At 49.1% G+C, this 11,725-nt stretch overlaps 1 protein-coding gene across 2 annotated transcripts in view; it reads left to right on the top strand.

Moving 5' to 3' along the window:
• The first annotated feature begins 213 nt into the window (after nt 1–213).
• CREB3L2 (cAMP responsive element binding protein 3 like 2) overlaps nt 214–11,725 on the top strand; it is a 74,559-nt gene continuing 63,047 nt past the window's right edge. For both annotated transcript variants that reach the window (XM_058022683.1, XM_058022682.1), the window contains exon 1: nt 214–375. In XM_058022683.1, coding sequence (XP_057878666.1) covers nt 268–375 — 108 coding nt within the window. In that variant the 5' untranslated portion in view covers nt 214–267. The remainder of the gene's footprint in view (nt 376–11,725) is intronic.

The following is an 11,725-nucleotide window of genomic DNA, read 5'->3' as shown; positions in this document are numbered from 1 at the left end:
ACGTTCGCGGCCGCGGCCGCTCGGAGACCCGCGCGCCCATTGGCCGGCGCCCGGCTCTGCTCGCTCCCGATTGGTGGGCGGGGCGGCGGGGGCGGGCGCGGGTGACCCGCCCGGCCACGCCCGCGCGCGGCCGCCGGCGGAGGGGACGCGCCGGGGCGGGGGCGAGCGCGCGGCTCCGCGGCCCGGGGCAGCGTCCGGACCGACAGACAGACCGACCGAGAGACAGACAGACCGACCGACGGGCCGGCGCGGGTGCCTGCGGCCGCCATGGAGGTGTGCGAGAGCGGCGGGGAGCAGCCGCCGCTGCTGCACTGGGACCGCAAGCTGAGCGAGCTGTGCGAGCCCGCGGACCCCGAGACGCTGCTGAGCCGCACGGTGAGGAGCGGCGGGGGCGGGCGGCGGCGGGAGGCCGGGGGTGGGGTGGCTGGGACGCGTCCCGGGGGCCGTGGCGGGGTTCCTCGGGCTCCCCGTGCGTGCCCGGCGGGCGCCGGGGTCGGCACCGGGCGGGTCTGGCCAACAGGTGCTCCCCGCGCCCCTCGCCGTGACTGCACCCCCGGGCAGGCCTCGGGGTCCCCTGTGCGCCTGGGGGGGGTCTCAGCTCCCTTCCCTGCGGGCCTGGCTCCCGGTAACCGGGGTCCCGCAGCCCCCGCTCCGTCCGGCCGGGGCTCCCTCGGCTCCCTCGGCGTTGCCGCTGCTTCTCCCGGGCGGCCGCTCGGGAACCGCCGGCCGTGTCTTCCCCTCCAGGACCAGACTGTCCCGGCTCCATCCCGCTCCCCGAGCGCAGGAAGGAAGTGACACAAGTTTCGATGTTTTTGTTGTTTGTTTTTTTGGCTGGAATCCCCATATTTTGGCTTGCGTAAAACGCATAGTTAGGACAGTGGAAATGTGTCTGTTGGCTCGCTGTTCCTCAGGAGGCTTCTCGCAAGCAAAGCGATTTAAAACCTCTGTCGGTGTAAATCCCGAGTGGAAGTGTGCCGGAGCACCTCGGGACAGCGGCACGGAATTCTCCCCCGCACGCTCGGTGTGGCTGTCGGGCATGTGCTGGGATGGGGATCCAGAGGGACACGGAGGTGGGGACATCCACAGGGGATGTGGCAGGCAGTGCCCCGGGGATGGCGCCTGGCAGGGGCTGACACGGGCTCCGCGTCTCTTCCATCATCCCAAGAGGGTGATGTGCAAACGCAGCCCCGAGCGAGGCACCCGGAGCAGCGGGGATCCCGCAGCACTGCCCCGTGCTGATCTTGGCGCTGGTCGTGTAAGGCAAACAAGGAAAATCTTATTTGTGGTGTGTGGCAGTGCGGCTGATCCGGGATCGTGTCCGTCTCAAGCTCCAAGCCTCGTCCCAGCAGGAAGCGAGCCTGCTGCACGCCTGACGGGTCTTAAAACAGTGTTTGGCTTCTTTGTCTTTGAAAGTCTTGGGCTTTCTTGCGCAATGTGTGTCTTCTGGTAGATCCGGGGAAAGGCAATCCTGTTATGGTGGCTTGGGCTTTTAAAAGAGCCAGCAGGAGCACTTAGAAATAGAAAGCTCTTCCTTCAAACAGCTGTTTTCTTGTGGCTTTTTCTTCTTTATCAACAAGAATGTTGTGAATGACATGAGAGGCTCTTAGGAGAGTGTTTCCCTTCAGATTTTAAAGTTGTGCTGGCATACTTCCTCTTGCTCTGTTTGGATCCTTGTGATGAGAATGGAGTTGCCACTCTAACTTTTGTTTTCTTACTCAGTGTTCTCATGTCTTCTTTAATTGGTGCTTTGAAGGAGATCTTACACTTGGGCTAGAAATAGTGGCTGCAGTGGCATGGATATGTCTTTCCTGCCCTATTTCAAGGAGCCTGAGAATTAAGTGTGTCTTGATAAAGAAAACATCCTGTTTGTCTGGTAGTTGGAAATGGGATGCTTTTCCCTTTTCTGTTTTCAAGTTTTATTGGGGATTTTCAACTTTGAATGCTCTGATGATGAGCATTTTGTAAGGGGCAGTGTGTAGCTGGTTCTGCAAAATATTGGGCTGTGATGACTTTTGTTGGGAGTAACACTGACACTGATTTGTTTGTGTTTGCTGTCTTGCTGATTTGGTCTTTTTAGAAGTTTAGGATTTCTTCAGAGACCCTCCTGAAACCAGATAAAAAGCATTAAATCAATTTCTCTTTTTGGTTCTTGGAATTCTTCTGAAAGAAATTTCAGGAAAAAAAAAGTCCAACTAAATGCTATAAGGTAGGTGTAGTGAGGTATTGCAGTCTTTAAAGAAGAAAAGAGTGTTTATGAAATTGACATTCTTTAGAGTGAAAAATTTCTTTTGTGAATGTGCCCTGCCATGTGGACGAGAATACCATGAAACACAAGGTCTCTATTTACCTCTGGCCAAAACTTCACAGAATCATTTGAAAAACCCAAAACAAACAAACAAGCTCACTGGATGAAACATCTGTTCTTCTCCTTGGCTGTGTGCTTTCTGGGAGGACTGGTTTGACCTCGTTATTCTGCTGTTTGCAAACTTGCTGCAGGGTTTTTCTGGAAAGATTGGGATGATGATGAGACCATTCCCGTGCCCCCTGTGCAGGAGTGCCCATGTCCTGTGCTGGCTGTCACCCTCATAGCCAAGGAACATGGGTTCTACAGCATCTTCTGCTCCCCTCACACTTCTCAGGTGCCCCCTTAGCTGGATGTGTAGGTCTGCATCCAAGAAAACTTGGGAAAAGTCTCTGGGACAGTCAGGGCAGCCCTGGGAGCTAGAGTGGCAGGGATGATGATGATGATTGAGGGGAGAGCTTACCAGCAGGAAGAAGGGTCAGTGTCATTCCACCAGTGTGTACAGTCTGGTGAGGGTGAGAATTTTGTGCCAACTGCCTTTTGTGTATTTTGAGTTGAAATTTAACCTTTCTATGACCAAAAAGGCTGCCCCTGGCTCTTGTTGATTTGACACTAGCAGACAAGTGTGAAAGTATGCATACACTTAAAAACTTGACCTCTATTTTAAACTGTTCCAGCCTGCCTTAATTACCAGGGCTGAAATCCAAGCTCCTGGGGATTTACATTTCTCTTTAACAGCTGATGATTTCACCAGTGCCTGGAGCTGTGTGAGGAGCCCTTCCCTCACCCCACTGGTGCTGTCAGTGACACCATCAGCTGTACCTGGAGAAAGTGGGGCCTCCAGGAGCTCAGCTCTGCTATTGGCAGGCAGCAATCCTGGAGGTTAAAGTCTCATTAAAGTCCTCACCTGGATGCCAGATAGCTTTATAGCAGTTATTTTTCCAGAGTGGTTTCCCATGGAAGCAAAGGCTGAAAGGCTTCCCAGAGGCGTGTTCATGGTATGTGTCACATGTCTGCATTATATAATCTTCAGCTGTGCTCCAGCTTGTTGTGACTGTGTTGGTAGTACCATGTGCTGGCACTGTGCAAGGCAGTGTTGTTGTTATTATTATTATTAGTGTTATTATTGTTATTTTGTGCTTTTTTGTGGTGGTTGAACAGAAGGGAAACACAACAGCTGCCACTGCCCAAGGGGAGCAGCGGTGTGGCCAGGTGGCAAAACCTCCAGCTTCTTGCTGCTGCTGTTAATTTCCATAGCACACAGGTGGGCCTGGAGTGGGAGAGCTCTGCTGGGGCTCCCCTGGATTTGATTGTCCATGTGGTTGGACATGGCCCAGCTGGGACCCTGTCTTCTGTGACAAGTGCCACATCTGATGCAGATGGATAAGTCTGACAAACACGCCATGAAATGCCAGCTACCTGTCCCATGGCTGGATGGGGGCTTAAAGGCAGGTGGTTCTTGGACATTTAAAACCTCCTTATGTAATATTGAGGAGGCAGTTTTATTTCCCCCCTCCCCCCTTTTCATGGCTATTTTAACCCATGGGCAGCTGCTTCCAGATGGTAGCAAAATGCAGCAGAATGCAAGCATGGATGTGATCATGGCATGGCACATGTAGAACTGCAGCTGCCCTACAGGTATGGGGGCACAGCAGGTGGCTCAGATGTTTAGGACTAAATTCCTAGATGTCATGTCCTGGGTGTTTGGATGAGTGGTTAACTGGAAGGTGACTTCAAGTGCCAAGTGGCCCAAATGGGTTATTTGGTAAAGAGCCTGCCTGTTGAACTTGGAACTCATGAAAGCATTGAAATTAGTGAGATGTCACATTGCATTGAAATTAGTGAGATGTCACATTGCTGCTGCTGTTGCCTGGGAGGTGTCTGAGCCCTGTGATCCTGTTTCCATGTCACTGGGGATGCTGTGGGCAGCTCAGCCCTGGCTCAGGGGTGCAGTGTGGGCTGGAATGAGAGGAGGAGGTTTCCCAGGCTGCAGCTAGCAAGTTTCTGTCTCCCTGTGAAAGCAAAGCCAGAGGTGAAGGTTAATGGTCGGGGTTGTGATTGCCATCTAAGATGAGCTGGGGAAACTCTGAGCTGGCCTTTCCTCCCCATCTCAAACCCTTGAACCTCAGGGAGCTGGCCTGGTGACTCATTTCCTCTACCACACAAACGATGGCTGCTGCTGCTTCGTGTGTCTAATGACTTCTGCAGGAAAGCTGCTTCTGGATCAGCTGCCAGGGAGTGCCTCGAGCTTTTGGAGCAGGGCAGTCGTTATTTTAATGGATGGCAGGGCTTGGTTTTTGCAGTCTGTGTGTATTTAATTGAAAGCTGTGGTTGCTGCAGCGAGTGTGGATGTGGAGCTGGCTGTATCTTATTGTGTGGTGGCTGCATGTAGCTCTCTGGTGTCAGTATACTTGGATCCAATTTATGTTTCATTTTGGTAGGGGGAGAACGACTTCATTTATTTGCACGTGGGGTTTGGTCTGTTGCCCACAAACCATAAAGCTGAAATCCCTCATTCTTTCTTCTCTATACACCTGCAGCTGGCTTCATGTAAAATATTTATACAGCCAGTACTTGTAAAGATTTTTCCAAAATTGCAGTGAGGAGGGGAAATGAGAAAGTGAGATTTTTAAACAGTTGTATACAGAGCTCATACAAAGCAGTAGTGTTAAAATTTTGTCAACGACTTTCCATATCAATAAAAAAGTCAACATCACAACTGCTGAACAGCAAAATTAGTTGTACATGGTGCCTTGCACTGAAAACCATTTCTCCTCCTCATTTTCTTCCCAAATTTAAATAAGAAAGCCGTTCCAGTTTGCCAAGAGACATGTCACTTACTTGTAATGGGTCTAACTGATCTACAGTTCCCCTAAAAGCTGATGTAAACATAAGTAGGAGACCCTGAAACTTTACCCTGCTGTTTTCTGACAGTTAAAATTAGAAAAATGGGGGTATTGAGTTGCTGGCTGTAACTGTATAGTGAAGTGCTTGATCTGCAGTGAAGACAGGAGCTGGAAAAAATGTCTGTCCTGGGACCAACTTTGAAGCGTGGTAGATAGGAATGAGCCAGCATAATGTACAAACCCACTATTTATTCTTTTTCCTAATGGACGTGACTGTTGTGCTCTGTGCTCTGTAAATGTTTCCTTTGGAAAGGCAGTCCTTACACATGGAGCAGGTTGTGCACGATAGCAGGGCTGAAGGAATTTCACTTATGGTGTTACCAGACAGGGCTTTCCTGTGTCTGGAGCTGTTCAGCTTATCTGCAGGGCTGGTGGGAACTTGTGCTCTTTGCAGGTCTTTGTTTGCCATGTGAAGAGCCCCTTCTTAGCTAGGGCTGAGTGAATTTCCCCTTTCGTGGGATGGGGACTAATTTTTTATTGAAGCTGTCTTGCTTTTTTGGGATTATCTGTGTCTGTAGAGCAGGCCAGTGTGTGCTGTGCCTTGCTGGCTACTCCTCCCTCCACAGAGCTGCGAGCTCTGTGTTGCTGTGGGCTCGTTTTCTCTTGGTCACTGTGGGCTCATTTTCTCACTGTGTCACTGTGGCTCGTTTTCTCTTGGTCACTGTGGGCTCATTTTCTCACTGTGTCACTGTGGGCTCGTTTTCTCTTGGTCCCTCAGCTCACAAGGGACCAAGCAGCTCTGAGATACCTGGTTGTTGCTTTGAGGACACTTTGAAAGTAGCCCCTGTCTCTGACCAGGCAAGTTTTACTGCTGGCTTTGCACTTGCAGACAGGTGCTGCATTTTTGTGCTTTTTTGTATCCAAATATTGGTTATCAGACTTGCTGTCCCTACTGCTGTTTGCCCACCTTCCTCCCTGCATTCCCAAAAGCTGTTTTCCACTCTCTTCATAATACTTGGTTTAAACATCCATCATCTCTGTATCCTCTGTCTTTGGCTGCTTCTCTCGCTTCTGGAGAAGGATCATTTTGTGGGTGAGATTAGCAGTTACTGATAGGTGAAACTGCTGTCAGACACAGAGTGTCTGACCTGGCCTGGTGGCATTTGTCACAGGCTGTCTTGGCTGCCAACCTGAGCTTACAAGGTATCCCCTTTAACTCCTCTGATTCCCTAGAGCATCTTGCCCTTTTTCCAAGAGAAACAGGTTCCTGGTGGATCCCTGAAGGGTGCTCTAACAGCAGAACTCTTATTCTGTGTTTTCGGGAGGGCACATTCTTTTGTGCTGTTGCTCCCTATTCATCTCTTTGAATCATGGAAATGCCTTCTGGCTGTGTTTTTTTTGTGGGTGACAAGACCTGACAGTGCAGTTCTGCACCTGGATGTAACCACAGGCTGTTGTGGCAGCTGTCTGCGAGCTCGTCCTGTTTTGAAATGACGTTTTTTGCCAGAAGTGAGCTTTCAGGTTGTTCAGTTCCCTGACACAGCTTGCCCTGTAGCAGCCCAGGTACTGATGCTGATGTGAAAGGGCAGCTAGGAATATTTGGCTGGGGAAGGGGTAGTGGAACTGCATTTTGGGCTAAAGGAATGTGCAGTGGGAATAGTCAGAGTAGATTTATGAGTTGTGCTCAGATGCAAGCCTGATGTGCATGTGTGTATTTATGTGATACCAGCAGACTCTGATTTAGATGTCACTGGAAAGAACAGGGTTTGCCTGGAAGAGATATTTGTTCAAGGGTCAGTAGGAAAAAGGGTTGTTTGAGAAGGATGTGGGTATGTAGCAGAAAAACAGACAGACCTGATTTTCAAGGAAGCACTGATGTTGGATTGGTCCATGGCCCCATCACCCCTCCATGATGTCAAGTCCTGGTGAAAAGTGGAGACTGCCTTGGATGCTAAATTATTTTTATTTCATAAAAGCAAAAGGAATGGCATGCAAAGAATAAGCTTGGCTTAGGGCCACAATTTTGCTGGCAAATATGTTGCCCTTTCACCTCTCTGAAGTGAGTAATAGGCAGTAGAGAAGACAAGTGAAAAATTAAAATGGTGGGGTTTAACAAGGCATAGCTGAGGTGCACATTCAGTCTGAGATGCTGAGCTTCTCAGAGCAGGGACTTTCTCCTCATCCTCTGTCTGCAGGCTGTCAGACCCAGATCACAACTGCAGGAAAGAAAGTCACTGGATTGAGTGGAGTGCTCAATGTGTGCAGGAAGGATACACATATTCTACCAAATAATGAGCATTCCCTCTCCTGAGGGTGAGTAGGGAAGCAGAGAAGGCAATGTGGGAAAATAAAGTGTGGTTAAATGGGATAGACTTTAATTGCTAGAACTGTCCCCATAGGTGCCATCCATCCAAATGTGGAGCTGAATATTGCCAGTGACCTCTCTGTATCTTGGAAACTACTACCTTCTATTTTTTTGCCATCTGCTGCTAACTGGCTTTCAATCTTCTGTATGTGATCTGGCTCTGCTGTGGCGACAGGCAAAAATTTAATGGAAGAACGTGACACCCACTTCATCTCTCTCCTCTATGCCAAAGAAAAACATTCCTCTGCAGCTGTGCTGGGGCTGGCTTTGTCCTTTCATGCAATCTGTCAGTCATATGGGGTGAGAAATAGAGACCAGGCTTCTCTAATAACCCCTCAGGGAGCTTTGGGTGTCTTAGGGAGCTCCAGGCCTCCTTCCTTGCCAGACTGGATGTGTCCTGAGCAGCAATGCAGGGCGCAAATTGGTGGAAGCTCCTCTCCTGTAGTGCAGGGGCAAGGAGCAATGTTCCTGATGGGCTTTAGTGGCTCAGTTGGAGCTGGGCTTACTGCAATCCTGCAGCTCTGCTGGGGTCAGCCCAGGCTGTTTGGTGACTTGCAGCACTTGCTGCAGCTCACGTTGCCTGCAGAGGTAGGGAGTGTGCATTTGTGGGTGAGATGGGCTGATCTCCAGAAGACAGGAGGAAAGCCATTTGCTCTTTTTTCTGCACTAAGGATGTTGAGTGCTGCCCCTGATTTTGGATGGGAGCAGAGTCCGCAGCTGTGGCAAAATTCTTTGAAGCTCATGGTGACTTGTGAAGCAAGAGAAGCATCTTTCAGTTGCTATGCTTAGGAGTACCTGGTTTAATTTCTCTTCTCCAAAGTTTGGATGCTATGATGTAAATGTCTGTAGAAAAGAGTGGAAAAAGAGTTACCACAGCATGGCAGGAGGGCGAGAGGAAATGAACACCAGCAGAAGTGAGAGAGGTTCAGACTGGAAAGGAAAAAGGGCTTCACAGTGAGGATGACTGAGCACTGGAGTGAGAGCTGCCCAGGGAGACTGCACCACCTCCTTCCTTGGAAGTTTTAAGACCTGACTGACTGAGTAAGCTGGTCTTAGCTTAGTGCTGCCCCTGTTTGGGCAGAAGGGTAGGCTGGAGATGACCTGAGCCCCATTCCAGCTGGACCTGTGCTGTGGTTCGTTTTACAGCATCTGCACTCAAGGCACTGACCTGCTCAGATGGAGACAGGGCACTGCTGGGCAGCAGACTGGTTTGTTTCAAGGCTCTTTGTCTATGCTACCTCATACCTGTGTTATTTCCTTTCTGTGCATAACCCTGAAACTGTGGGTGTGGGAGAAGACCACATGGATGGTCTACATGGATTAGCTCATGTGAGTAGCATGGAGGAGGTTTTGTAGACCTAAAACCTGAAAAATACCCAACCAAAAAAACCCCCAAACTCCAGTCCTTGAATGCCAAGCAGATCTCTGTTCCTTCATCCCCAGCAAATTCTGTGCACAAGAGAATGCTTATTCCAAGGCTGCTTTTTTCTCCAGTCTTAGGAAAAAAATAGTTTCTTTTGTTGGTTTCTGTAATCCACCTGCAATGTTTTGGTTTTGTGGGGGTTATCTGAAGACGTGTGTTCTCATTTATGGAGCCTCTGGTACCCACAGGAGAGATTTGTGTAGGTGTAGAACCAAAACTCAGGAGCAGCAGAGAACTGATCCTGTCCTGGATTTTCTCACCACTGCTGGAGCAGTGATGGCAGGGTTCCTTAGAAAGCCTGGGGTGTTACAGACATGGTGATGCCTTCAGGAGGGGCCAAGACTGAGAGCTTAGAACTAAGGTTGCAGTATTTCCTGCAGCCAGACACCTGGCTTTCTGGGATCTGTCCTGGCTAGCAGAGGATGAAGACTGAAGGAAAATATGATGTCTGAACTCTCCACTTTCATAACTGCTAATATGAGGCAGCGGCTGACTTTGTGCAAAACATCTGTGTTTCTCATCATGGGTGTGATTGGCCTCGTCACCAGCACGGATGGTGTGTCTTGTTGGAGCTCCTTGGTGCTGCAGCTCCCTTTCCTCCTCCTCTGCTGGCTGTGTGACTCAGGCCTGGCAGTGCTGGGGCTTTCAGACAGGCTGGGAAGATGTATTTTTTTAGAAAAAGGGCATAAAGCAGAAGGGTTCTTTTTAGAAAAAGAAAAGCAAAGCAGACTGGCCCTGCCTACATACGGCTCTAATGCCTTGTGTGCTCCCTGGTGGAATGCCACAGGGACTGAGGGCTCTCTGGGGATGCCCATTATGGCTGGCTGAGAGCCATCTGCACTTCCTCTCACTGGGAAGCATCTCCCCCTTGCCTCTCCAGATGGAGAGAGTGCCATCCACACGATCCAGTGCCTGCTTGCCTGGCTGACCCCTTCCCTCATGGCACTCCTGCAGGGAGGCTCACTGGGAGAGGGCAGAGGCTGGCAGCTGCAGGGGGCTCCAGATGTGCATGGGTGCTGCTGCAGGGGGGCTCCAGATGTGTGTGTGCAGCTGCAGGGGGCTCCAGATGTGCATGGGTGCTGCTGCAGGGGGCTCCAGATGTGTGTGTGCTGCTGCAGGGGGCTCCAGATGTGCATGGGTGCTGCTGCAGGGGGCTCCAGATGTGCGTGGGTGCTGCTCCCTCGGGATCTGCAGCTCTCTCTGCTGGAAGGCACGGCTCAGGCACGACTGCCTGCAGGAGCAGGCATGGCAGGAATGAGCTTTGGCACTCACTGCTTTTAAGGCATGAGCTTTCTGGATGCAGAATTTGTCTCCTCCTTGAGCCTTAGTGCTTTTGCAGCTCTTTTTCAATTCAGCTCGTTTGCTTCTCATGGCTTTCAGTGGATGGTGTTGCTTGCCAGAAGGATTAAAAGAGAAAAAGTAGTATTTCTTAAGGGAGAAGAAATAGTATTTTTTAAAAGAGAAGTAGTATTTTTTAAAAGAGAAGAAGTAGTATTTTGTACTTGCCCAGGGTGACTTGTGACTTCTCACTTGGCTGGACTAATTCAGAGCAAAATTTCAGCTAAATGTCCATCAGAAAAGTGCTTTGGGGAGTCTGCTCTGTAACTTGGGAATGTTTCCTTATTGCCATTGCTTGTTTGTTGGGTTGTTAGAAATATGTTAGAAAAACCACAGGGAGAAGATGAACTTAATTTATGTTGCTGGTTTTTTTTCTCAACTACAAACACTGCCAGATCAAAATGAACACGAAAAGTGTCACTGGCTTTCAAAAATGTGCAGTAGTTAAAATCTTGATTACTTTTCTGAAAAGTTTAAAGCCGTTTTGTGTCCAGAACAAGCTTCTTAGCTTTAATTTAGCTTTGTTTTTTAGCTTTAATGAAAAAGAATCTTGCTTGGGAGAGCTTGCTGGCAGGATTAATTGGGGATGGGAAAAAACCCTACTATGTTTTAAGATGTGGTTTCAGTGCTCAAGGGGGACATGGTGTGGTGGCTGGGATGGAGCCACTGGAGCTATGAGGAAATTGTTTCAAATACACAGGCATTTGAGGGGGAAAAGGGAGCTTGGAAATGTAAGCAAGAAACAAGAGTCTGCAGAACCTTGCATTGCTGAAGAGGCGTCTGAAGCAGTTATTGAGTGCAGAAAGCTGTGAAGTCTGGGTGTAAAGGAGACTGGGCTGTGGCTGGGGATGGCAAATTAACAGTGCTGCTGCTGTTGTGGTGATCAAAGTGTTGAAAAGTATGGTTTGGGGAGATTGTTAAAAACCTGGCTCTTGCAGGTGTCAGTATGTCACAGTTTGGCTGAGGAGTTTTCAGTTCTTGACACCTGGATGTCTGAAAGAGGCTAATTTGGGAGATTTCCAAGGACAGCTGCAAAAGTAAGTGGTTGAAGTAGCAGGTTTGTGAGAAATTATTGCAGACATTAAATATGTATTGCTTTAAAGGTGGACAGGTGTTTGGAGGAGTTTGAGGAAATGATGTGATCAGAACAGTTTATATTAAGCTAACATTACTATTCTTGAGGCATCTTTCTCAGTTTCATGTGATGTATGTAATGTCATTTTCAGTAATTGTACCCGAATAGAGTGTCTGAAAACTTTGATTTCAGCTGTGGTTCTCATAACACAGAGATAATGAATATTTCTGTACTTGCAGCGTGATCCCTTCAGAGCTTTGTGCTTAGATTAAAATTATCATAAAGGGGATTATGAATCTTAAGCTATATTATGCTGTGCCTTTTTTAAACTGCTAATGTCCTCTGGTAGTACCTTTTCTCTTTTTGTCTAATCTAA

Source organism: Melospiza georgiana, chromosome 4 (genome assembly GCF_028018845.1).
Source record: "Melospiza georgiana isolate bMelGeo1 chromosome 4, bMelGeo1.pri, whole genome shotgun sequence".
Classification (NCBI taxonomy): Eukaryota; Metazoa; Chordata; class Aves; order Passeriformes; family Passerellidae; genus Melospiza; species Melospiza georgiana.
The sequence above is the reverse complement of the archived record's forward strand: the minus strand, read 5'-3'. Positions and strand labels throughout refer to the sequence as shown.